At 37.7% G+C, this 26,179-nt stretch overlaps 1 protein-coding gene and 1 non-coding gene across 3 annotated transcripts; both read right to left on the bottom strand.

Moving 5' to 3' along the window:
* Positions 1-266: 266 nt before the first annotated feature.
* On the bottom strand, positions 267-25,915 carry ELOC (elongin C). Of its 2 annotated transcripts, none has more exons than XM_032869178.1 (4): positions 25,779-25,915; positions 14,629-14,682; positions 9,461-9,604; positions 267-2,122 (listed from the first exon to the last, which is right to left on the bottom strand). In XM_032869178.1, exons 2-4 carry the CDS (start codon positions 14,630-14,632, stop codon positions 1,932-1,934), a joined length of 339 nt encoding a protein of 112 aa, XP_032725069.1. In that variant the 5' UTR covers positions 14,633-14,682; positions 25,779-25,915; the 3' UTR covers positions 267-1,931. The 2 variants fall into 2 exon arrangements, with proteins under 2 accessions (XP_032725069.1, XP_032725070.1); XM_032869179.1 differs by lacking the exon at positions 25,779-25,915 and adding an exon at positions 25,257-25,651.
* LOC116874571 lies at positions 2,271-2,377 on the bottom strand. The gene has a single exon (XR_004384030.1). It is a non-coding gene; the product is annotated as a U6 spliceosomal RNA (small nuclear RNA).
* Positions 25,916-26,179: the final 264 nt, after the last annotated feature.

Below are 26,179 nucleotides of genomic sequence, written 5' to 3'. Positions count from 1 at the left end.
TAACTGAATAAAACAGAATTTTGTGGTAATAGTTTATGTGTAGAAAAAAAAAAGGTTGGGCAGATTTGCCCATAATTTGGCAAGAAAACTAATTACCAAGTGTCAGAAAACTGTTTTCAATGCTATATAAAATGATCTCTTTGATTTAACCAAATAAAAATTCTTGCTATTGAATCATATGGCAAGATGTCCTGAAGCAAGTAGTTTCATGAATTCTCAGAATGAGAAAATTAAAGTTAAAAAGATCAAACACCAAGTGTTCATCAAACCTTTCAGTCAAGAGCCTTTATTAACATGCAAGTATCATTTGCCGCAAGATATACAGTTTTTCCTAATCTTTCAGTTCTATTTCAGTATTTTAAACTTAAGGCTACTTCTGGATCTCATACATAAAGTAACCTACTAAAATTGGTCAAAGTCAAATTTTATTCTAGTTGTCACTTTGACCTTTAAGATCATCATTTAGGTTTTTGACATTATTTGTCAGCAAGTAGCAGAATATAATTCTTGTACTTGATAATCTATACTAAAATATGTACCAGTATGTCTTGAGAAGTTACTAAAATATATGCAATTAACATATTTAATTGCTTTCAGTAAGCTGGAAAGTACAATGTTAGGTCCTCTATGAGGAAAAATTACTTTTCTAGATCGTGGTTGCTTATGTTCTTGGCAGGTTCCAGAAAAACTGGTCCATATTAAACCAGTCTCAAAGACCTAAACTGAAGGCTTAACTATGTATCTCCTATAATGACAGCATTATTGAACTACTAAGATAGAGATAATAATAAACCCTACTCCAGTGCTCCTTTTCCCATGCCTAAGCAGAGGTGCTCTGTCAAGTTTTTCAAATTTCTTGTGTGTTTAGTATAAAAGCTGAATGACCTAAGTCTGATTTAAGTAGAAGACCCACAGATTATGGGTATCATACTTATTGGGACATATTTTAATTAACAGAAGATAATTCATATACTATATCAAAGTGCATCATAAGATTTGCACTGCATCTCTCAATGTTTTAAAATTTTTTATAACATTTCAGTTGGTTGGAGGAAGACTGGAATAGTTCAGAAAAGTCTAGCTTCTAAGAGGTAAATAAAGTCTGTAATGAATCCTTTAAAACATATTTAAATAATCAAAAGTGCAGTCACAACAAGGGACTATGTAAGAATGAATATTGCGAAGGAAGCTTTATAGTCAGTGAAATACAGTACTTTGGATGGCCAAAATGCACAATGCACATGAAATCAGTCATGTAGTTTACTTGTTGACCATGTGGCTACAGTTCAAAAAGTGATTGCTCCAAAAGCTATTCCTAGTAATCTTCCAAAACTGCTTTTTTAAATAAAGTTCTTAAATTGTAGCAATAAACAAAAAGACAAGATACACTTAATACTGCAGTTTATCAAAAGACACATAAGAAATGTCAACTCTTATGTCTTTGACAATTATAAAAATCAATGTTCTGGCTAAGTTATAAACATGTTTATAATGCAATTATTTGCATATCTCTAGTAATGCTAACAACAGTTATAAGATCAGAATAGGTTTAAAAAAAAAACACTAAAAACACAAAAATACATAGCCCCATTATTTACCTGTAGAATGTGTTCATTTATGCTTAAATTTCAGTATTTACTATTTCACCACTGCTCTAATTTTAAAAATCACATCCAAAGGATAAGGCAAAACCACCTACGAATTGGCATATTTGTTTATTTCTCAATTTGTGAAAATGTCCTTAATTTGTTGATGTAGCAAACAAATTTCAACTCTGATTGCTATGCAAAAGAACAGGAGATAATCTGCTTTGCAATGAACTTTAAAGTTCAACTGCACACAGGCAACATGCTATATATGAAAAAATTACTAACTGAACTACAGGTATTAAATACTGAAAAAAGTTAACAGTTTATTATAATTTATTTTATTTAACAATCTAGGAAGTTCGCAGCCATCAGCAGTTCCAGTGCAATTTCAGGTGCAATTGGGAATTCAGGAATCTCTGTGGAGCTGTTAGTGTAGCGAACCTTGTAGGTAAAATACATGCATACTTTTGATAGCACATGTGAAGGGATCTCTCTAAAATTGACTTCATTAGTTTCGTTCTCAGCAAACTGACCTGTAAAAGAAAAGGAGTATGTTTGTTACAGGATGAATAAATTCACATGTTGGGAAGTCCTAACTCTCAGTACTTCCAAAAGTGACCATATTTGGAGATAGGCGCTTCCTCCTCCCTGCCCTTTATTTTCTGTTCAGAAAACATTTTAAAAAATACAGAATGCTTCACAAATTTGTGTATCATCCTTGCATAGGGGCAATACTAATCTTCTCTATATTATTCCAGTTTTAGTATAGATGCTGCTTAATGACTCATGGATGGGGTCTTTGAAGAGGTAATTAAGACAAAAAACAGGATTATTAGAATGAACCCTTATCTACTATGACTGGTATCCTTGTAAGAACAGGAGGTTAAGTCAAAGCCACACAGAGAGAAGACAGTGTGAAGAACACAGGGAAAAGTCAGCCATCAGAGCAAGAAAGAGAGGCCTCGGAAGAAACCCTACCAATACCCTGATCTCAAATTCCTACCTTTCAGAATTATGAGAAAGTAAACTTCTATTGTTTAAATCACTCAGTCCAAGGTACTTTGTTACAGCAGTCTTAGTAAACTAATACAATTTGAAAAGAATGAACTCAACTAGCATCAAAAGAAAGACGTAATTGATTTGAGTATAAATATAAAAAAAACCTTATTAAGATTGCAAATGAGATTAATCAAGACTGAATTTTAAAAATTCTAATTTTCTTCCAGGACTTTGGGCACTTTAGCTTTTCCTAAGAATCATGGTGGCATGATTAAGTGAGGGTGAACAGGATACAAAAAAAGACAAATCTTTTAGGAATTTCAGTTTAAGGAATTAAATCTTTATGGATCATTAGGAGCCCTGTGCTATATGGAGTTGCCATGTAAAAACATAATAAATGTAATACTATTTAAAAGCATTTTTTAAAAGATTTTACTTACAGAGATCACAAGTAGGCAGAGAGGCAGACAGAAAGAGAGGGGGAAGCAGGCTCCCTGCTGAGCAGAGAGCACGGATGTGGGACTCGATCCCAGGACCCTGGGATCATGACCTGAACCGAAGGCAGAGGCTTTAACCCACTGAGCCACCCAGGCGCCCCTAAAAGCATTTTCTTAAGAAAGCAAACATACTGTGTCCCCTTTTAGTTTTCAAAATTTTGATTATGTTAGTGAGAGCTCCTCATAAACTACTTCCCTTTTAGTAACACTTTATAAACTTTTTTAATGATCTCAAAATTTCTTTAGCTATATAGAGATTATAGCATTTAGCATTTACAGGAATAAAACAGTTTCTTAGCAGTCTAGGACTAGCATTGTGTAGTCAATATAAAAGGGAAAAAAATGCTTTCTGAGAATGTAGGTTTTTTTTTTTAAAGTTTTCTAATAACGGTCTACTGGTTGGGGGGTGGGGTGGGAAGAAAGGAGAGCAGGACTGAATGAAGAATTCATAGCAATGAGGTAAATTTTGGTTTGTCAATGACTAAAACTCTCTTTCTTGAATACGTGCATGAAATATTACCAACAAACAGTAAGCTTTTATTATTTTTAATTTTTAAAATTTATTTGAGGAAGAGAGAGATTTCAGAGGGAGAGGGAGAAGGAGACTTGCCACTGAGAAGAGAACCTGATGTGGGATCTCGATCCCAGGACTCTGAGATTATGACCTGAGCTGAAGGCAGACGCTTAACTGACTGAGCCATGCAGGTGCCCTGTAAGCTTTTGATATTAAATAAACATTAGGGGTTTTTGAGGTGAAATTCATATAACATAAAATTAATCATTTTAGAGTATACAATTCAGTGTACGTTCATGATACTGTGCAACCACCACTGCTATCCAGTTTCAAAACATTCTCATCATCCCAACATAAAACCCCATACCCTTTAAGCAGTTCCTGTCCATTTTCCCATCCCCAGCCTCTGGCAAATGCCAATCTTTCTGTCTCTATGGATTTATTCTGGATATTTTATACCAATGGAATCATATAAATGCAACCTTTTATATCTGGCTCCTTTCACTTATCATATTTTGAAGGTTGCATGTATCAGTACTTCATTCCTTTTTATGTAAGCATTAGTTTTGGGCTGCAGATAAACTAAAGGAGATCAAGCTTACAAAAAGCAAATATCTTTTAATTTTATTATTAACTAAAATTTATTGACATCCATGACCCTGGTTTTCTAAGTACATCCAAGCTCTATCCAGTATAGAAGTCCAAAAGTAATTCAACCTATGAGCAATGAGTACTGCTAGCAACCAAACTGGCGTTCCTAAGTACTATTTTCCACTACAAGAAAACAGCTCTTTGGAAAAATGTCTGTTTTCAGGATTAGAGAATAATTTTTTTTTAAAAATTTTATTTATTCATTTGACACAGATCAAAGGTAGGCAGAGAGACAGGCAGAGAGAGAGGAAGGGAAGCAGGCTCCCTGCTGAGCAGAGAGCCCGATGCGGGGCTCGATCCCAGGACCCTGGGATGACGACCTGAGCCGAAGGCAGAGGCTTTAACCCACTGAGCCACTCAGGTGCCCCAGAATTAGAGAATAATCTATCAAATGAGCTTGACAGAGGTGTATGGGTGGCTCTGACCATTTAGCAGCTGCCTTTGGCTCAGGTCATGATCCCAGAGTTCTGGGATGGAGCCCCATGTCAGGCTCCCTGCTCCACGGGGAGCCTGCTTTTTCCTCTCCCTCTGCCTGCTGCTCCACCTGCTTGTATTCTCTCTCTCTCTTTCAAATAAATAAAATCTTTAAAAAAAATAAAAAAACAACCAAAAAAATGAGCCTGAGAAATCTTGTTATTATAGAAAGTAGCACAGCTATCCAAGACTACCAGAGCCATGTCAAAAGGACACGAGAGCCAACCTGATATGGCTCCTTCTGGCATAAAAATGGAGCAAACGGTACAATTTGAGCACCAGTGAGAAGGACTGCACTAGATTAAAAAAAACATCAAATAATAAAAAGTCACAAGTTGAAAATGATACAAAAAAAATCCAAACAAAAACCAAAATACTCTTTGCTACTACAGGATGCTAAAGAATCATTCCATTATACTGAAAAATTATATGTAAAGGGAAAAAAAAAGCATTTATCTTTTCTTTGCTATACAGAGTTATATTTCAAGATAACCAAATAGTTCTTTATAATAAGAATTCTAACTAATAGGGGCGCCTGGGTGGCTCAGTGGGTTAAAGCCTCTGCCTTCGGCTCAGGTCATGATCCCAAGGTCCTGGGATCGAGCCCTGCATCAGGCTCTCTGCTCAGCGGGGAGCCTGCTTCCTCCTCTCTCTCTGCCTGCTTCTCTGCCTACTTGTGATCTCTCTGTCAAATAAATAAATAAAATCTTTAAAAAAAAAAAAAAAAAGAATTCTAACTAATAAATGCAGAAGAAATTATAAGAATTAGAAAAGCACTGTTTTGTAATTCCAAATGAAGTAAATCTCAGCAATAATTACAATGAACACTAAAAGCATTATATGGAAATCTGACTGCAGATTGTTCATAGATGAATCAGCTTGCTAACCCTGGAACTCACATATCAGTCTCAACATCACTAAAAGATTGAGACAACAGGAATACAGTGGTACCACCTATAAGTATTCTTGCCTAGAAAAATGAACTGGATTCTAATCAAGCCTCTAGAGTTGTAATTATAAGCTTACAAGATGAAATATTAAGTCTAATTTAGATGTGGACATTTTACAAATAACTGTGTTTCTCTATAAAATTCATGGTCTGAAAAAAAGGGAGAGTACAGGGGAACTATCATAGATTTTGCAAGTCAAATGACACTAGCAGGGAATAATCAGCCTGAAATACTCATAAAAAAATGATAATAGATGAAATAAGATTGGCAAAACATTGATAAAATTGAAGGTGGATGATGGGTATATGGAAATGTGTTATACTATTCTACTTTTGTGTGTGTTTTAAAATCTCCATAGTAAAAAATACAGACAAGGAATTACAAGTGACCTCAAATAAAAATAACCAACAAAACTAAAAGGCAACATATGGAATAGAAGATACTTGTAAATGACATACCTGACAAAGGTGAGTAACCAAAATATATAAAGGACTTATAAAACTCAACACCCAAAAAACTGAATAATCTAATTAAAAAATGGACAGAAGACATGAATACACATTTTCCCCAAGAGGACACAGATGGGGGCATCTGGGTGGCTCAGTAGGTTAAGCCTCTGCCTTTGGCTCAGGTCATGATACCAGGGTTTTGGATCAAGCCCTGTGTCAGGCTCTCTGCTCTGTGGGGAGCCTGCTTCCTCCTCTCTCTGCCTGCATCTCTGCCTACCTGTGATCTCTCTGTCAAATAAATAAATAAAAATCTTAAAAAAAAAAAAAAGACACAGATGGACAACAGACACATGAAAAGATACTCTCTCTCTCATTATAAGGGAAATGCAAATCAAAACTATGATGAAGTATCACATCTGTCAGAATGGCTAAATTCTGGGTGGCTCAGTCAGTTAAGCATCTGCCTTCAGCTCAGGTCACGATCTTAGGGTCCTGAGATCAAGCCCCCACTGGGCTCTCTGCTCAGCGGGGAGCTTGCATGTCCCTCTACCTCTGCCTTCCGTTCTGCTTATTTGTGCTCACATACTCCCTCTCTCCCTAATAATAATAAAAAAAAAAGAATGGCTAAAGTCAACAACATAAACAACAGGTGTTGGCAAGGATGTGGAGAAAGGGGACTCCTCTTGCACTGTTGGTGGGAACGCAAACTGGTGCAGCCACTCTGGAAAACAGTATGGAGGTTCCTCAAAAAGTTAAAAATAGAACTACCTTATGATCCAGCAATTGCACTACTATGTTTTTACCCAAAGAATACAAAAATACCAATTCAAAGGGATACATGCACCCCGATATTTAGAGCAACATTATTTGCCATAGCCAAACTATGGAAAGAGTCCAAGTATCCAACAACTAATAAATGGATAAAGATGTGGTATGTGGTGTGTATTCGTGTATGTGTACACACACACACACACACACACACACACACACACACACAAACTGGACTATTACTCAGCCATAAAAAATTAAATCCTGCCATCTGCAACAACATGGATGAAGTTGGAGTATTATGCTAAGCAAAATAAGTTAGAGAAAGAAAATACCATACTATCACTCTTGTATGGAATTTAAGAAAAAAACCAAACGAGCAAAGGGGTGGAAAGTAGAGAGGCAAAGCAAGAAACAGACTCTTAATTTCAGAGAACAAACTGATGGTGACTAGAAGGGAGGTGGGTGGGCGGATGGGTTAAACAGGTGATGGGAACTAGGGCATGTACTTGTGATGAGCACTAGGTGTTGTATGGAAGCACTGAATCACTGTATTGTACACCTGAAACTAGTATTACGCTGTACAGTAACTAATTTGAATTTAAATCAAAACTAAAAAAAAAAAAAAACAAAACCCCAAAACAAACAAGCGACCTCAAATAGCCAAAAACAATCTTGAAAAAGTAAAATAAAATTAGAGGCCTCACACTTCCCCATTTCACAGCTTATTCCAAAGCTATAGTAATTGAAATACTGTGGCATTAGCACAAGAATAGATCAATGGAATGGGGCACCTGATTGGCTCAGTGGGTAGAGCATGCAACTCTTGATGTCAGGGTTTTGAGTTCAAGCCCCACACTAAGTGTAGAGATTACTTAAAAAAAAAAAAAAAAAAAAGACTCTCAATGCAAGAGAGTTGAGAACCCATAAATAAACCCATATAGCTATGGTTAACTTATTTTCAACAAGGTGCCAAGACCCTTAAATGGGGGAAAGAATAGTCTCTTTAACAAATGATACTGGGAAGCCCATGTAAGAGGGAATGAGGCTGAGTCATTACCTCACACCATATACAAAAATTAACTTAAAATCAAAGACCTAAATCTAACAGCTTAAATCACAGAACTGGGGAAGCCTGGGTGGCTGAGTTGGTTAAGGTCTGCCTCTGGCTCATGGCATGATCCCAGGGTCCTGGGACTGAGCTCCACATAGGGCTTCTTGCTCAGTAGGGAGCCTGCTTCTCCCTCTCCCTCTGCCTGCTGCTCCCCCTGCCTATGCTCCCTCTGTCAAATAAATAGGTAAAATCTTTAAAAATAAATAAAATCATAGAACTGTTATAAGAAAATATTTGCAAATGATCTCTGATAAGGGGTTAGGGTCCAGAATTTATGAAAAACTCTATGACTCAGTAACAAAAAGACTTACAACGGAACTGAAAAATATTTAACAGGTTTGAATAAACATTTCTCCAAAGATGATATGCAAATATATAGCAAACACCAGAAGCGATGTTCAGCATATCCCTAGCAAGTCCTTAGGGAAATGTTAATCCAAAATACAATAAAGAGTGCCTGGATGGTTCAGTCAGTTAGGCATCTGACTCTTGGTTTCCGCTCAGGTCATGATCTCAGGGTCTTGAGACTGAGCCCTGCATTGGGCTCCATGCATAGGGGGGAGCCTACTTGAGATTCTCTCTCTTCCTTTCCCTCTGCCCCTTCCCTTGCTCATGTTCTCTCTTAAATAAATCAATCTTGAAACAAAATACTAGGAGAGAGGTGCCTGGGTGGCTCAGTGGGTTAAGCCTCTGCCTTCAGCTCAGGTCATGATCTCAGGGTCCTGGGATCAAGCCCTGCATCAGGCTCTCTGCTTAGCAAGGAGCCTGCTTTGCCCTCCTCCCCCTCTGTCTGCCTCTTTGCCTACTTGTGATCTCTCTCCCTCTGTCAAATAAATAAATAAATAAAAATCTGAAGGAAAAAAATAAAAAAACCAGGAGAAACCACTTCACACCTGTTTGGATGGCTAGAATAAAAAAATAGGAACATAAATGTCAGTGAAAATGTGGAGAAACTAGAATACTCATACAATGGTGGTAGGAATGTAAGATGGTGCATCTACTGTGCATTTTGCTAGTTCCTTCAAAAGCTGAACACAGTATTGTTCATGCTCTAGAAAATCCCAAGCCTCAAAAAAAAAATTTCTTTGAGGTAAAAAAAAAAATTATCTTAAAGGAACAAAGAAAGAAAGAAAGAGAATGTTAAGAATAGACGTTTGGGAAGTGGTAACTTCTAAAAAAATAAACTGTATATGTAATTATGAGCACAAATCACCAATAGTGTCCTCCTGTGGTGAGGAAATTAACGATGGTAACTAGCGTAGGGAAAAGAGCCTTTCCTAGGAGGGTAAATGACTGAAAACAGGAACTGGCAGAAATCAATTTTTCCAAAGCAACATAATCATGCAATAATGTCAGAACAGTTATTGTCTCATTTAATGTTGTGAGTCACTTAATTCAAGTAAAAACACATTAATAGTGAAGATTTATTAACAGAAAATAAAGAAATGTACCTACCTGGGCCACTCAACATGGCTTTTATTGTTCCAGATGTTAGTGCATGTTCTCTTTTTACAATAAATTCATGACCATCCGAAGATATCAATTTGACATACATGGCATCAGGGCCTTCACACCCACCATAGGTTTTCTCTTCTCCATCTAAAGTAAATGATTTTTCAATCACAGAATTAAAAACAAACAGGTTTACCAAGGTTAGTATTTGACTAACTCAAAAGAGAAACATTTCTGGATGGTAACATCTACCAAGATTTTAAGATTTTTTAACTCTTTGTTTTATTATTACCTGAACATTTTCCAATGTCAGAATAAATTACATTCAAGGATGTTACTTTGGATAAAAATTTACCAATATTCTTCAAGAAAGTATTAACAATTTTTTTTTCTTTTTGTGAACAGAGCAACATGTCCAAATTTGAAAGCTTAAACAAATTTTCAAATAGTAAAACTTTAAATTAAATCATGGGGAATACTCATGTTTAACATAAGATGCATTGTGTGCATTTATGAAAGAATGTTTGTAGGTCATATGATTTCAACTTCTCTGACAAAGCTCCTAATTCTTAAAGTTAGGGCTTCTCTTTAATCAGAATCTTTACTCTTGATCCATAAAAAAAATGATCAAAAGCTTTTATTACTGATTTTAAATTATTACATGACTGAAGTAAGGAATATAGACAAATACCAGTCTTTGAAATTCAAAGTAGAGGTGAGGAGATAGTGTAGATGTTACTCTACTGCCAGCTACCCTCACTGCCACCACGCTAGCTTCAGCCATAGTAGCTAGCTCAATATAACTTTTTTGGGAATATGTATTTTTTGTATATCCTTTTAAGAGGTTTCTAACACCTATAACTTTCACAGAAAATTTTAATTTTTATGATTACAAATATCTGAAAGAAAGTATCTTAAGGCTTATTCTAAAAAATTTAGGAAGCCCTAACAAAAGAAGTACAGAGGATAAAGATATTCAAGCTACAAAGATCCATTTATTTATTCATTTTTTAATAGTTAATTTAAAAATCCCTCAAATTAAGATTAATAAATATAAAAATCATTTATGTACTACTGCTGCCCAAAATGTCTCATCTGAATCTAATCTGGAGTAAACATTCAGATAAATCTAAATTTTAAAGTGTCATGAAAGACTTCACTCCTCATGCCCCCATAAGTAGGGAAGTACTTAAAAGAGACTAAAGAAACAAATTCACACAGTAAGTGATCCTTGATTGGATCCTGGATATAAAACACTGGGATACCTTGGAGATACTCAGTTCTAGACCACACAATAAAGCAACTAACTCAAAGATGTGTCAAATGAATTTTCCAGTTTCCCAGTGGATATAAAAAAGTTATGTTTACAGCATACTATATTAAGTGTGCAGTATCATTATGTCTAAAACAAAAATGTTTATACCTTAATTTAAAAATACTTTATTGCTGGGGTGCCTGGGTGGCTCAGTGGGTTAAAGCCTCTGCCTTTGGCTCAGGTCATGATCCCAGGGTCCTAGGATCAGCATCCTAGGATTGAGCTCATTGGGCTCTCTGCTCAGCAGGGAGCCTGCTTCCTCCTCTCTCTCTGCCTGCCTCTCTGCCTACTTGTGATCTCTTATTGTCAAAAAATAAATCTAACTGTAAAAAAAACTTCTTTATTGCTAAAAAATGCTAACCACTGTCTGAGTTTTCAGTGAGTAGTAATCTTTTTGCCAGTGGAGGGTCCTGCCTTGATGTTGATGGTCACTGAATGATCAGGGATGTGGTTGCCGAAGGCTAGGGTGGGTGTGGCAATTTCTTAAAATAAGACAAAAGTGAAGTCTGCTGCATCAATTAACTCTTTTAGGAACGATTTCTCTGTGGCATGTGATGCTGTTTGACAGCATTTGATCCACAGAACCTCTTCAAAATCTGAGTAAATCCTCTCGAACCCTGCCATTGCTTTATCGACTAAGTTAATATTCTAATTCCTTTGTTGTCATTTCAACAGTCATCACAGCATCTTTACTAGTAGATTCCACCTCAAGAAACCACCTTCTTTGCTCTTCCATTCGATGCAACTCATCCATTCGAGTTTGACCATGAAGCTGCAGCAATTCAGTTCTATCTTCAGGCTCCACTCCTGATTCTAGTTGTTGCTGTTTCTACCACATCTGCAGTTACTTCCTCCACTGAAGTCCTGAACCCCTCAGAGTCATCCATGAGGGCTGGAATCAACTCCTTCCACGATCCTGTTGATATGTTGACCTCTTTCCATGAATCACATGTATTCTTTTTTTTTTTTTAAAGATTTTATTTTTATTTATTTGACAGAGATACAGTGAGAGAAGGAACGCAGGCAGTGGGAGTGGGAGAGGGAGAAGCAGGTTCCCCACCCAGCAGGGAGCCTGATGGCTTGATCCCAGGAATGACCTGAGCTGAAGGCAGAAGCTTAAGGACTGAGCCATCCAGGCACCCCAGGTTCATATGTATTCTTAATGGCATCTAAAACGGATGAATCTTTTCCCGGTTTTCAGTTTACTTTGCCCAGATGCAGCAGAAGAATCACCAACTGTGGCAGCTATACCTTACGAGATAGATTGCTTAAGTAATAAGAGTAGGCTTAAAATATTCAGTAAACCATGCTGTAAACAGATGTGCTATCATCCAGGCTTTGTTGTTCCATTTATAAAGCACAGGCAGAGTAGATTTAACATAATTCTGGGCTCTAGAATTTTTGGAATGGTCAGTGAGCACTGGCTTCTACTGAAAATCACCAGCTGCATTAGTCCCTGACAAGAGTCAGCCTGTCCTCTGAAGATGTGAAGCCAGGGACTGAATTTTCTCTCTAGCTGTGGAAGTTCCAGATGGCATCTTTTTCCAATACGAGGTGTTCCATCTCCATTGACGATCTGCTGTTTAGCGTAGCCACCCTCATTAATTACCTTAGCTGGATCTGGGAAACTTGCTGTAGATTCTGCATCAGCACTTGGCTGCTTTACTTTCAGTTTTATGTCAGAGACAGTTTTTGTCCTTAAACCTCATGAGCCAGCTTTTGCTAGCTTCAGACTTTTCTTTTACAGCTTCCTCAACCTCTCTCAGCCTTCACAGAATTGAAGAGTCAGGGCCTTGCTATGGATTAGGCTTTGGTTTAAGGAACTGTTGTGGCTGCTTTGATCTTCTATACAGACCACTCAGACTTTCTCCATCAGTGATAACTCTGTTTTACTTTTTTATTATTCACCTGTCCACCAGAGTAGCACTTTTTATTTCCTTCAAGAACTTTTCTTTTGCATTCACGCCTTGGCCAACTGTTTGGCACAAACGGCATAGCCTTCAGCCTGTCTCAGCTTTTGACATGCTTTCCTCACTAAGTTTAACCATCTCTTGCTTTTGACTGAAAGTGAGAGAAGTATTTCACTTGAATACTTAAAGGCCATTAATTAGCCTACTAATTTATTAATTAACCTAATTTCAATTTTCCTGTCTTAGAGAATAGGGTGGTCTGAAGAGATAAGGGAAGACCTGGCTGGTGCAGCAGTCAGAACACATACAGCATGTATTGATTAAGTTCCCCATCTCTGTGGGCACGGTTCATGGGATGTCACAACAACTACTATAGTAACATCAAAGATCACTGACCACCATAACAAATATAATAATAGTGGAAAAGTGAAATATTGTGAGAATTACCAAAATGTGAGAGACATGAAATGAGCAACTGCTGTTGGAAAAATGGCACCAATAGATGTGGTCCACACAGGGTGGCCACAAACCTTCAATTTGTAAAAAAAAAAAACAAAAAACACCACGCAGTATCTTCAAAATGCAATATGAAGCACAATAAAACAAGGTATGTCTATAACATACTTGCTATAAAGAACACTACTGACACAACTGGGAAATTCTGAATATGGACCTAATTATGAGAAGCCTACTCCAGTATTTAGGTGTGAAGTGATATGGTACAGAAAAATATGCATGTGTGTGTATATGGGTATATAAATATAACACACACAAGGAAAGCAAATGTGGCAAAGCATTAGCAATCACTGAAGGCTGCACAGTTTATCATTTCTGCAATTTTTCATAATAAAAAGCTGGGAGACTCATAAGGATGCAAGTAACTTGTAAATTATAGACTACTCAAGCATACAAATATTTAGCAGGTTTTGCCCATCTCTTAGAAAATAAAAACAATTTTCAATTAAATTTATAATTCTTGCATTTTTGGCAAGAATTTAAAGCACTTTTTATGTTTGTTGGGAAAGTTTCTAATTTAAGTTGCTATTACTTACTAGGAATCACAAATTATACTTGGCACAAAATATTACTTATCTGCCTTTCAAAAATAAATACAGGCATACCTTTATTGTGCTTTGTTTTATTGTGTGTCTGCACTTTCTACAAACTGAAGGTATGTGGCAACCCTGCACTGAACAAGTCTGTTGGTGCCACTTTCTTTTCTTTCTTTCTTTTTTTTTTTAAGATTTTATTTATTTGTCAGAGAGAGAGGGAGAGAGAGCGAGCACAGGCAGACAGAATGGCAGGCAGAGGCAGAGGGAGAAGCAGGCTCCCTGCCGAGCAAGGAGCCCGATGTGGGACCTGATCCCAGGACGCTGGGATCATGACCTGAGCCGAAGGCAGCTGCTTAACCAACTGAGCCACCCAGGCGTCCCTGTTGGTGCCACTTTCCAACAGCACTTCTCACTTCGTGTCTGTGTCATGTTTTTGTATTTCTTGCAATACTTCAAACTCTTCAATACTGTTTCTGTTATGGTGATCTGTGATCAGTGATGACTCACTAAAAGCTCAGATGATTAGCATTTTTTGGCAATAAAGTTAAATAAAATAAATAAAATAAAAATTAAATAAATTTAAATAAAAATTTAATTATGGTACTATATATCTATTTTTACACATAATGCTACTACACTATAGCACAGTGTAAACCTAATTTTTACAAACAGGAAACCAAAAAATTCATTTGACTTGCTTTATTGCTGTGGCCTGGAATCAAACCCACAGTATTGCTGAGTATGCCTGTGGTAAACAAATGCTGTGGATTTAACTAATTTTAATCTACTCTGATCATTTTTTTACTTGCATTCACCAATGTAAAAGGTCTATCTTTGAGGAAAAAAAACCCAGCTTCTACTAGTTTAAATATAAAATTACTTTATACAACTTACCCATTATGTTCTTATGAAATTCTACTTTACTTCCACAGGAACTTTGGTAGTTTCCTGAAAATATAACAATGCTATTTTAAGATTAATCCTGGAGTAATATGTTTTCACCCATTACTATTTAACGTCCTTGGTATTACAAATTCAAGGACTCTCTCTGCTATGCAAGAGTTTCCCAGCCACCATAATATGGAACAGTATCAAGTTTCTGAACATCTGAGAAAAGATGATCACCTTCAGAGTAGTAGTCTAAACACAGATTTGGTTTTTTCCCCACTTTAAGGTAACTATTGTGAAAATTATTAAAAAATACAGATGTTCCTTAAGAGTTGAACTGAACTTGAAGGAGACTGCTGGCCTTAATCATCTGTTTGTATCCTTATATCTACTAGATACTAGTGGAAACTAAAGCACATATTTGCTGAATGAATGACAATATGATAAATCCAAGGACATGATGTAGCCTTCATAAAAGGGCTCGCCCTCGTCTTATGTAAGTGTGGCATTTATAATACATTTCACTGGGCCATCCTTGCTGCAAAAGGCTATCAAAGTTCTGAAATTTAACAGCAAAGTGGTAGCAAATCTTTTCTATTTTAAGAAATCTTAAAAGTTTTTAGAAGTTTTTATTTATTTGAGAGAGAGAGAGAGAGAGCACAAGCGGGGAGGAGGATCCAGAGGAAGAGAGTATAGGAGACTCCCCACTGAGCAGGGAGCCCAGTGTGGGGCTCAATACCAGGACCCTGAAATCATGACCTGAGTTGAAGGTAGATGCTTAACTTAATGAACCACCCAGGTATCCCGAGAAATCTTAAATCTTACAAAATAAGATGAATGCTAAAGAGAAAGGGCTCATGTTGAGTAGTTTTAATTTTCATATCATTTCTTCAAGGAGCATTTCACTTAAACCAATATATTTATGATATTAACAGGAAAACATCCTGTTCTGTGAGAAATTCCCTAACCAGAATTTTATTCTAGCCTTAAAGGAAGGGCCAAGAAAATGAACCATAACATTTTAGAGCAGGAAAGAAACCTGGAGATAAACTATGTAATCCCTCATCTTAAAGATGGTAGCATCACTGATGTATACGGGGGCTGAATGATTTGTTCCAGGTAATGACAGAGTGAAAGTAGGAATCAAATCTATTAGGGGAATAGATTTGGAGGGGAATATTTAAAGTGCCATATCTAATAGGACGTCAGGGCAACAGCGGCAATGTTACATCATTACCAACAATTTGAGGGGCTAATGAGTGGTAAACATCGCCTTACATGACTTACATACATTATTTTAAAATAACACACAAGGGAATTATTATTCCCACTTTAGAGGTGAAGAAACACTAAGAGGTTGCCATTTGCTTAAAGCTTCTACAGCTTAAGTGGCAGCATAACGATTTAAAGCTAGTTGGTTTGCTTTAGAGCAAACACCACTTTCCATTATTCCATACTACCATGGTAAACAATTCTGGCTCCCATTAAAACTTTTCTACTACTGTTAAGAGCTGCTCACATAAATCCTTAGATACTTATCTAAAATTTAAACAGTACTGCGTCACTTTGTAAGAAGAATAATAACAATTCATTGATCATAATTTATTCTGTTCACTGCTTTGTAATCTTTCTTCTAAAAAAAATGAAAAAGGAAAAAAAGTGCTAGAAGAACTTCGAGCGCCAAGTTTCTATCTGGAAAATCTCTAGAGCAAAACATCTAGGATGTTTATTTAACCAGCAGTAGCTAAGCTACCATGCAAAGTCACATCTTAGAAGCCCTCTGGGTAGCAACAGCTTCTCTACAGACTTCTTAATATAGTAAATCAATCTCACCATTTATACAACAAAGGTGGAGAAGGGACTCGCCGTCACTAATAAGAAAACAGTAAATTAACATTAACAGTTAAAAGTAAATCCTAATTCTTATGTAGAAGTTAAAAATATTTAAAATATGATTAAATCTGGATTACCTATAGACATCCAAGTTTGGGGTTAGAAAAATCCCAGTGTAAGCATTTGATCTCTTCTATACCTGAGGTCTGGAAATTTGAATTAGTAGGTAGAGGCAGTGTTTGAACAGTAAGCTGAAAATAGTTCTAGGCAGAAGATAAAGCATGAACAAAAGTCCTCAGATGTTATTATGCTTTTATAGTGTTATATATGAACATTACTCTTTTAGAGTTTTTTATTTTTTAGTAACAAATAGAAATTCTAGATGAGCCTAGCAGCTACACTGAAATCAGTTTTGAATCTACTATCACTGAACACTGAAAAGATCTTTGAACAGTCCATCCTTTGAATCTGAAATGCTACCATTATCATTTACTATATTATCACAGGAATTTCTAGACTATATTCTGTCTCACTAATCTTTTTATATCTGACCAAAATATCCACTATTTTCACTATAACAGTGTGATAAACATATTTGCTAAATATCTCATGTTTTGCTAAAGTCTCATTTTATCATTACACATTTCCTGTTTGGTGGACTTTTTGGTACTTTACAGTTTTTATTATGAATGCCCTCTGTTTTCCTATTACACTTTCTGAAAGATTATTGCTGGTGTTTTAAAAAAAAGCTTTTAAATCCATTAAAAGTTGATTTTGTATCCCATCATCTTTGCAGAACTCTCTTATTAGTACTAACAGTTTTTCAATTGATTTGCTTGGATTATTAAGCAGATGATAGCAACAGCTGCAAATCTATTCTTGTTATCTTTCTTTTACATGGCTATTTACTTAGAAAAAGTAATAAGGTTAGGTGTCTGACATTACTCACAAAAGTATGCTACGGATTAAAGAACCAAATATAGAAAAATAGAAGAAAAAATGCAAATAACTCATAGACCTGTACAAAAATGCTTGATCCCAACAGTAATCATGGAACATGCAAACTAAAACATTAAACTGTGCTAAGAATCAAGTGTTGGAGGAGAGGGAAAAGGGAAATACTAAATAAATAGCACAACAGTTTTTGGAGGGCAACAGCAGAATCATCAGAAGGCTAGTGATTATTGGTATCTACTTTAAAGAAACACTAGCCCTGTGTGCAAAGGCAAGTAGAAGGATACGAACTATAATAGTATACAAATGAAAAACTGAAAATACGCTAAAAAAGTTAATCAATTAGGGAACGAGCTAAATAGAAATAGTGTCTATAATTATTAATATTTACTAGGAGTGGTGAAAAGGAAAAAATTAAATCTATGGGTGTAACAACATGGAATTACCACCAGGATAAAGTTAATTTTTTAAAAAGCAGATTAGAATGATAGGTATAGTTTGGTGTTATTTATGTAAGATAAGTGGTTTCTTGCCTATTAATCATATTTTCTGCAGAATACATAAAATGCACCAAAATACATGTTTGAAAATGTAAATTATTAGAAAACTATTTTTTTTTCGAAAACTGTGATTTTAAATTAGATTTTACTTATATATTTACTTATGAAAGATTTTTATTTATTTGACAGAGAGAGACACAGTGAGAGAGGGAATACAAGCAGGGGAGTGGGAGAGGGAGAATCAGGCTTCCCGTGGAGCAGGGAACAAGATGTGGGGTCTGATCCCAGGACCCTGGGATCATGACCTGAGCCGAAGGCAGACGCTTAACGAATGAGCCACCCAGGCGCCCCTATTTATTTATTTTTAAAGATTTTATATGAAAGAGAGCAAGTGAGCGAACACAAGTGAGGGGGAGGGACAGAAAAAGAGGGAGAAACAGACTTGCAGCTGAGCAGAGAGCCCCACAACAGGGCTCAATGACCTGAGCCAAAGGCAGACACTTGACTGAGCCGCCCAGGTATCCCTAAATTTTTTTTTTTTTTTTTAAAGATTTTATTTAAATTGTCAGAGAGAGAGACAGAGACAGAGCGCAAGCAAGGGGAGCAGCAGTCAGAGGGAGAAGCAGGGTACTTCTTACCGATGTGGGACTTGATCCTAGGACCTGGCCGAAGGCAGATGGTTAACCCAATGAGCCACCCAGGCATCCCCCTAAATTTGATTTTTAAACAAAAACAAATAGGGACACCTGGCTGGCTCAGTTAGAAAAGCATGTGACTCTTGATCTCTGGGTTGTGAGTCTGAGCCCCATGTTTGGTGTAGTGATTACTTACATAAATAAATATTTAAAAAAGGGGGGCACTTGGGTGGCTGTCAGGTGTGATCTTGGGATCGAGCCCTGCATGGGGCTCTGTGCTTGGGATTCTCTCTCCCCCACACCCCCCTCCCCCAACTCACTCTTGTGAGCAGCTGCGTGCTCTCTCTCTCTCTAAATAAATCTTTTTTTTAAAGACCATTATGAATTTTTTTTTCTTTAAAGATTTTATTTATTTACTTATTTGACAGAAAGGCTTGGTGGGGGGAGAGACAGCACAATCAGGCTGAGCAGCAGGGAGAGGGAGAAGCAGGCTCCCTGCTGAGCAGACAGCCCCATGGGGCTTTATCTCATAACCCTGGGATTGTGACCTAAGTAGAAGGCAGGCACTTAACCAACTGAGACACCTAGGTGCTCCATAAATAAAATCTTAAAAACAAAACAAAACAACAAGAAGTATAATAGAACCAAGCAGCTCATAAGGGAACAATGGTCAGCCTGATGATTAGTTCTTAACTCTGTAAAAACCAGGATTAATTTGGAAAACAAAGTAATACAAATGGCCAGAAGTTAGAAGGTAATTCCAGTTTGTCAGAAGACATCAAACTATCCTGCCCAGAATGTCCTTATAGTGTCACTGGATTTATGGCTATCAAGAGGAGTTAAAATTCTCATTCTGGCCTCCTTTAACACAATAATATCCCTATATTTAGTTCTTGTGTAAGCAGTCTTAATACTTTTAGCAAATGGTACCCCTCCCCCATTTTTCCTCCATTGTGGAATTCATAGTTTTTTTCACTATTAGATGTAAATGCTTGTAAGTTTCTCTTTTTAGATATATTTTGTCTTGCTTACTAGCTTGATGTTTCCACAAGGCAAGGAGGTCCTTTCTCTTTGTGACCAAGATAATCAATACAATGGTAATTATGTGGTAATGTTAACAATGTGAAGCTTCATAGAATAATGTTATCTGCCACTGACACAGTACTATTCTGAGCTTTCTAACAGAATAAAGTTATTCAATGATACACTGTTTTTTACCAAGATTGATTATGTTTTTGTTTTCCCATGATGCTGGCATTCTTTCTAGGAAAGAAATATTTAAGTTGATGGAAATATTTTGGGCTATACTGAAGGGAGGGAGTGACTAAAGAAGGAAACAGTATTCTACCTTTCACAATAACATTTACTCATTATGAATTCTAATTCTGAAGACAATTTTTATTTTAAAGACTTTGAGGACATAGGCACATTTTATGAAGTTATGATAACTAAAACATCAGTCTTCACAATTTTGCACCGACTACCATAAACTGCGAATTAAATGCAAGAAGCATGTGTTCCTGTACATGATTTCTGGAATTTTATGTTTCCTAGAACTAATTCAGTTATCTGAAAATGTTTGTTTGATAATGTCCTCAAATCTCCTAGGGTTAAAACTTGTTCCCATGGCGCCTGGGTGGCTCAGTGGGTTAAGCCGCTGCCTTCGGCTCAGGTCATGATCTCAGGGTCCTGGGATCGAGTCCCACGTCGGGCTCTCTGCTCAGCAGGAAGCCTGGTTCCCTCTCTCTCTCTCTCTCTGCCTGCCTCTCCGTCTACTTGTGATCTCTCTCTGTCAAATAAATAAAATCTTAAAAAAACAAAACAAAACCAAAAAAAAACCCAACTTGTTCCCAAACACCTAAGTTGAAGAACAAGTTTTGTTCTCTGTGGCAGTCGACAGTACATCAAAGAGGGCAGTTCTTCGCTTTTACTAAGGGAGTCTATCAGGTCCTTTAAAGTAAAAGCACTGACCACAATTTCCGATCTATTTTTGATGGTTAACAATTAGTCATGGCCTAATCGTCCTAAATGATCAAGTTTTTATTACTAGAATAATGACTCAACTAGGAATACTCAGTAATCAACTATATTATAATATTTCATTAGCAGGGCTTGGTTTCTAAAAACAAGCCCTCTGCCTGTCATCAACTGTGGGGTTTTAGGGATCTTGATTAGCAGAGATCTGATATTTGAGAACTCTATTTTAGACTGGCCATAAACGATCAATCAAAAATATTTTTATACAGGGTGGTGCAGACCACAACAATCATTACACTGATGTTAAGTGGTCTCCAGATCACTGGGAATGAAGGTTCTTGGTTATTTATGTTTTGGTAAGTTATAGCCGTTTCATGTCAATTTACAAGTGGCAAAATGATAAACAAGACTTTCGTAAATCCTTATACTGGATTCCTAAGTATTAATCCAAGAAATAATCTGCCCACAAAATACCTTTTACAAAAATGTTCACACAGAAACTTTACTCAAAATAAATGAGAAGCCACCCTGACGACACACAGGCTGTGATCTATCTGTGCAGAGGAATACCATTCACAACAAAAAGGAATGATCTACTGATACACAAGACATAGGTGAATACTAAAAACATTATACTGAATGGAAAAACAAAAAAAGTACATACTATATTATTCCATTTATATGAAATTCCAGAACAGGCAAAATGAACTTATGGTGAACTTATGGCTGCTTCTGGAGGAATGATTAGGAAGAAGCATGACGCAACTTTCTGGGAAATTAAATGGTACACTGAGCATTTCAAGATACGTTAATCATATCTCAGTTAAAAGAGTAAGGTTAGAGTAAGATTTTTAAGAAATTTATTATTTTTCTTAAATTTAGGTATCTTTCATTGTAGAGATGTTATCAATTCAAGTTTTCTTGTCTCATTAACCTTTCAAAAGATACTTATGCTAATAATTAAACTAACCCAAATTCTCTAGGTTTGGGGAAGCTAATAGATCGGGAGTAGGATTTGGGGAGTCCTAAAGAAGTAAATCTGGAACTATGAAACTTTTAAGTGAACAGCCACAAAAGGAAAGTAGCTTTTGATCTGGGTCTCAATGGATGGAGGTGTTTTTACCAAGCAGAACTGGAAGGAGAGGGAGATCCAGGCAAAATAAACAGTATGAGCCAAATCAGGAGAGGGGTGGGGAAGGCATGTACACAAAGTCACAGTGTCACTGCAAGTCCACATCTGAATTTCTACTCTCCAAATTTCTATTTTGAGACCCTGATAGGTTAAAGTGATAAGACTCCTGTTTATCTCTCAAACACAATGGACTAAACTGTCTAAGAGTTCCTTCCAGCACCACCATTTCATGTTAATACTCATCTGAAATTCCCCCTCCCTCTACCAATGCCTGTAATTCCCAATTTCCCATCTTTATTAAACAGAGTTGTTGCCCTCAAACAGCACAGGGCTCCAGACTGCTACGTGCTTCCACGGAGTCTGTCTGCCTCAACCCTGTTAAACTACCTAACCTCCCTCTTAGACAATGATCTTCAAACTCCTTTGTTTTGGCTTAAAAAAGTTTGAACAAATATTCCTACTACGTAATATCTAATTATAGATTCTAAATACTATAAAATCCTAGTAAACAATCCTCCTAGTAAACTAGTTTTTCTACTCTGAAAAAATCCTAGCTTCTCCTAAACCTCCAATACCTTCTCCTCCTCCTTGCCCTGACAACTTATTTTATCAAAAAAACAGAAAGATTATCACTTCAATTGCCTTGTTTTTCCATTTTTGTCCTACCTGCGTCTATATACCATACACTCTGTCCACCCTCCTGTTTCAAAAGTTGAATAAAAAAGGGGTGCCTGGGTGGCTCAGTGGGTTAAGCCTCTGCCTTCAATTTGGGTCATAATCTCAGGGTCCTGGGATTGAGCCCCGCATCGGGCTCTCTGCTCAGTGGGGAAACTGTTTCCTCCTCTCTCTGCCTGACTCTCTGCCTACTTGTGATCTCTGTCAAGTGAATAAATAAAACCTTAAAAAAAAAAAGATGAATAAAAACCATCCTTCTGGGGCGCCTGGGTGGTTCAGTTGTTAAGTGTCTGCATGCGGCTCAGGTCATGATGCCAGGGTCCTGGGATCAAGCCCTGCATTGGGCTCTCTGCTCAGGAGGAAGCCTACTTCTCCTTCTCCCACTCCACCTGCTTGTGTTCCCTCTCTCCTTGTGCATCTCTCTGTCAAATAAATAAAAAATCTTTAAAAACCAACCAACCAACCAAAACCATCCTTCCTATTCAAGGCCAACCTTTCCACTTAAGCACACCTCTCTGAGGACTTTGTGCTGTTATTATTCCCATCAGCACATCAAAATGGTATATAATCACTACCATTCACTTCTTAACCCACTCTGCTCAGACTTCTGGCCCACTAGTACATTCAAGGGGCTCATCTTATTTCTATTAGTTTACTTGCTTTCATGGTGAATTTTTAATCCTTATCTAACTCTTAGTAGGGTTTTATAGATGACTACTCCCCTCCTTCCCAGAACAGCTTCTTCCCTTAGTATTACAGATGCCATACCCTCCTGGCTTTTCTGCTTCCATCCCTGTTTGCTCCTCTTTCGACCAGAGTGCTCCCAGTCATCTGCCCTCTTCTCCATTAATACTCTCCACTTGATGTCCTCTAGTCCACAGGTTTAAATATTACCCATTAAAAATGACCCGCAGGGGCACCTGGCTGGCTCAGATGGTTAAGCGTCTGCCTTCAACTCAGGTCACGATCTCCATGTCTTGGGACTGAGCCCCAAAATGGGCTCCCTGTTCACTGGGAGTCTGCTTCTCCCTCTCCTTCTGCCTGTGCTCTCTCTCAAATGAATAAGTAAAATCTTAAAAAAAAAAAAAAAATGACCCCCAGATAATCTTCCTTCCTAGCTTGACTTTGCCCCCGAGCAACAGTTGTGGATATCCAACTTGCCTACTTGCTACTTGCCTATTTGATAATAATTATGAAAGTCCTCATTTATTCCTATGCAAAACTCTCAATTTATTCCTCAGAAATCAGTGTACCCTCCTGTGTTCCTTATTTCAGTAAATGGCACTACTGTTCACTCAGATGCTCAGGCAAAATAGTTGATTTCTCAATTTTTTTTCCATGCTAGGGGAGAAGGCAAGACCTACCAGGCTCCATCTTTAAATATATTCCAGATCACACCAAACTTTTACCTTACATCTCTAGCTCAAGCTACCACTTCTCAATTGGACTACTACAAGCCTCCTTAGGAACTCGTTTCCTTACTTTCCTCCAACTGGTCTATTTGCCACCTAGTAACTTGTCATCAAAAACAGAAATCAGGTATCATTCCCCTGCACAAAATCCTCTAATGCCCTCTCACTACAAACAGAAAAAGGACTATAAAGTTGTAATTATTTAGACTTAGCTAAGTACTCTGATTTTATTTCTCATCATTCTTATTTAACTATGCTCCACCTATACTGTATATTGGCCATTTTAGTATCATAATAGGTTAAGTTCATTTGTTTCTTAAAGTCTTTACATTTATAGTTACTGCTATCTTAAAAGCTCTTCCATATTATTTAGGTCTGCAAGCAAAACACCACCCCCGAGAGAGGCAGGTCTTCCTTGCTCACTCCCCTATCAAAATTAGACACCCCTACCCTACTCACCTAATTTGACTCGACGTAACTCTAATCTTGACCTAATTTCTTCACATTTATCACCACTTGAAACTATATTTGCTTATATATATACTTATTGGATCTCCTCTCTTTCCCCAAGCTCCATGAAGGCAGGCCTGGTAAAATAGCTAGCCTATAGCAGGTGCTCAACAAGTATTTCTTGAGTGAATGGTACTATTATTTTCTTAGTCACCAAGGCTTGAAATTTCAGGCATCACTCGATGGGCTTTTCCTGATATTATTTAATAATGGAAGAATAAATCCTTATTAACAACTAAAATCCTAAAATAACTGTACACTTATCAGTATAAATGCAAAAAGCTTCCAGATTACTTCATAGTACTGAAAAATCTGTATTTAAACAAACAAACAAACACCCAAAAAGCACTTTATAAGGTACACTCAAATGTTACTTTAGAGCTTTATAAGGTACACTCAAATGTTACTTTAGAGCTTTGATATACAAGGCTCACTATAACTTCTGCTACTGCCTAATTACATTACAGAATTATTATAAAGGTAATGAAACTGGCATCTACAAGTTGAAATAAACATACTTATAAAAATATATATATTTTGAAATGGTAGTTACTAGTTAAATTTCATACTTAGGGAAAAAAACAATAGCCATTAAAAATTAAACATTAACTCCAGATCACCACTGGCAATAAATAAATATCCACCATGACAGGGCTCAGAGCTGTTCTTTACCATTGTATCTCCAGAATGAATGAATCCATGTGTGAACAGTAATCTTTCAACATCATGAATTACAAATATAATGTAAACGAGATCAAAGATTTATCATCTTAGTCTACTAAACAGAAAAGGAAACAACTATTTGAGGATCAAAAAGCAACTTAGCAGTTTGAAAAAAGGGATTTTAAAACTCAAACTAAAGGATTTCGGTTGTTTTCTACACAAACGTGAAAAAGTAAAATGCAAAGTAGAAATGCTCGCACTAATGGCATGAACTTTACAACTGTATTTTACGAAAGAGATTTTAGTTCCGTAAGATAAACTCAAAGGCCACTGTACTAGATACCTTTCAGACAAAACTGGAAAGCAGATGCACGACAGTCCCAAACTATCTAGTTGGGCACAGATCATCCGACAAGTTGCCCGGAAGGTAAACGTCCCGGGGTCCTGCAGCTGGAAAAAGAAGGCTGTGACTGTGAGAGTCACTCCTCTGACTGGGGACCGACTCCAAAAAAAGGATGTATCTGAGTGCACACGGGGAAAGCAGAAAGGAAAAGCGACAGGGCTGCCATGCTCCTAACTCCACCCTCCCGGCGCTCAGCCCGGGGAAGGCCCAGACTTGCTGGCCGCCGCCCCTCCTTTCACCCTCTCCCGAGCCCACCAAGCGGCGCCTAGAAAGGTCCCGCCGCCCTCTTCTCCCCTCCCCCAAACCAGGAGCTGAGAAGGCCCGGGGAGGTTAAGAGCTTCCGTTCCTTCCCCGCCCAAATGGGAAGGGGTGGGAAGTGGGATCGCGAGCGCGCCCAGTACGAGCCTTCCTTGTCTCCCACGCGGATCCGGAGTTCCGTTCCCACCCCAGCCCGAGACTCACTCGTCAGTCCTGCAGCCACCACAGCCACCGCGCCGGGTCCCCGCGCACCGCCACAGTCCCTACTCCAGGGCCACCCCCCCACCCCAGCTGCCTGCCGCCGTGGGTTCCGGGGCAGTTAGAGGAATCACTTCCGCCGGGTCACTGATGCTTTCCGCGACGCGCGGGAGATTGGTACCTGGTGAGGCGGGGACGCCGTCTGTTGCGCGCTTCCGTCTACAGGAAGTGCGCAGTGCCCCCCTCCCTTCTCCTACAGTACCACTGGCCAACCTCGGAGGACCGCGGTCATTTGCAAATCGCAACCAATCCAGTTCTGGGTCTTCTGATTCCCAGCATGCAGCACCGACTCTGATACTATTTCTACCAGGACATCATTCTCAAAGAAGTGCTTGGGGGTTCCGAGA

This window comes from Lontra canadensis, unplaced genomic scaffold, assembly GCF_010015895.1.
Source record: "Lontra canadensis isolate GAN:19392208 unplaced genomic scaffold, GSC_riverotter_1.0 scaffold37, whole genome shotgun sequence".
Lineage (NCBI taxonomy): Eukaryota > Metazoa > Chordata > Mammalia > Carnivora > Mustelidae > Lontra > Lontra canadensis.
This window is presented reverse-complemented; position numbering and strand designations above follow the sequence as displayed.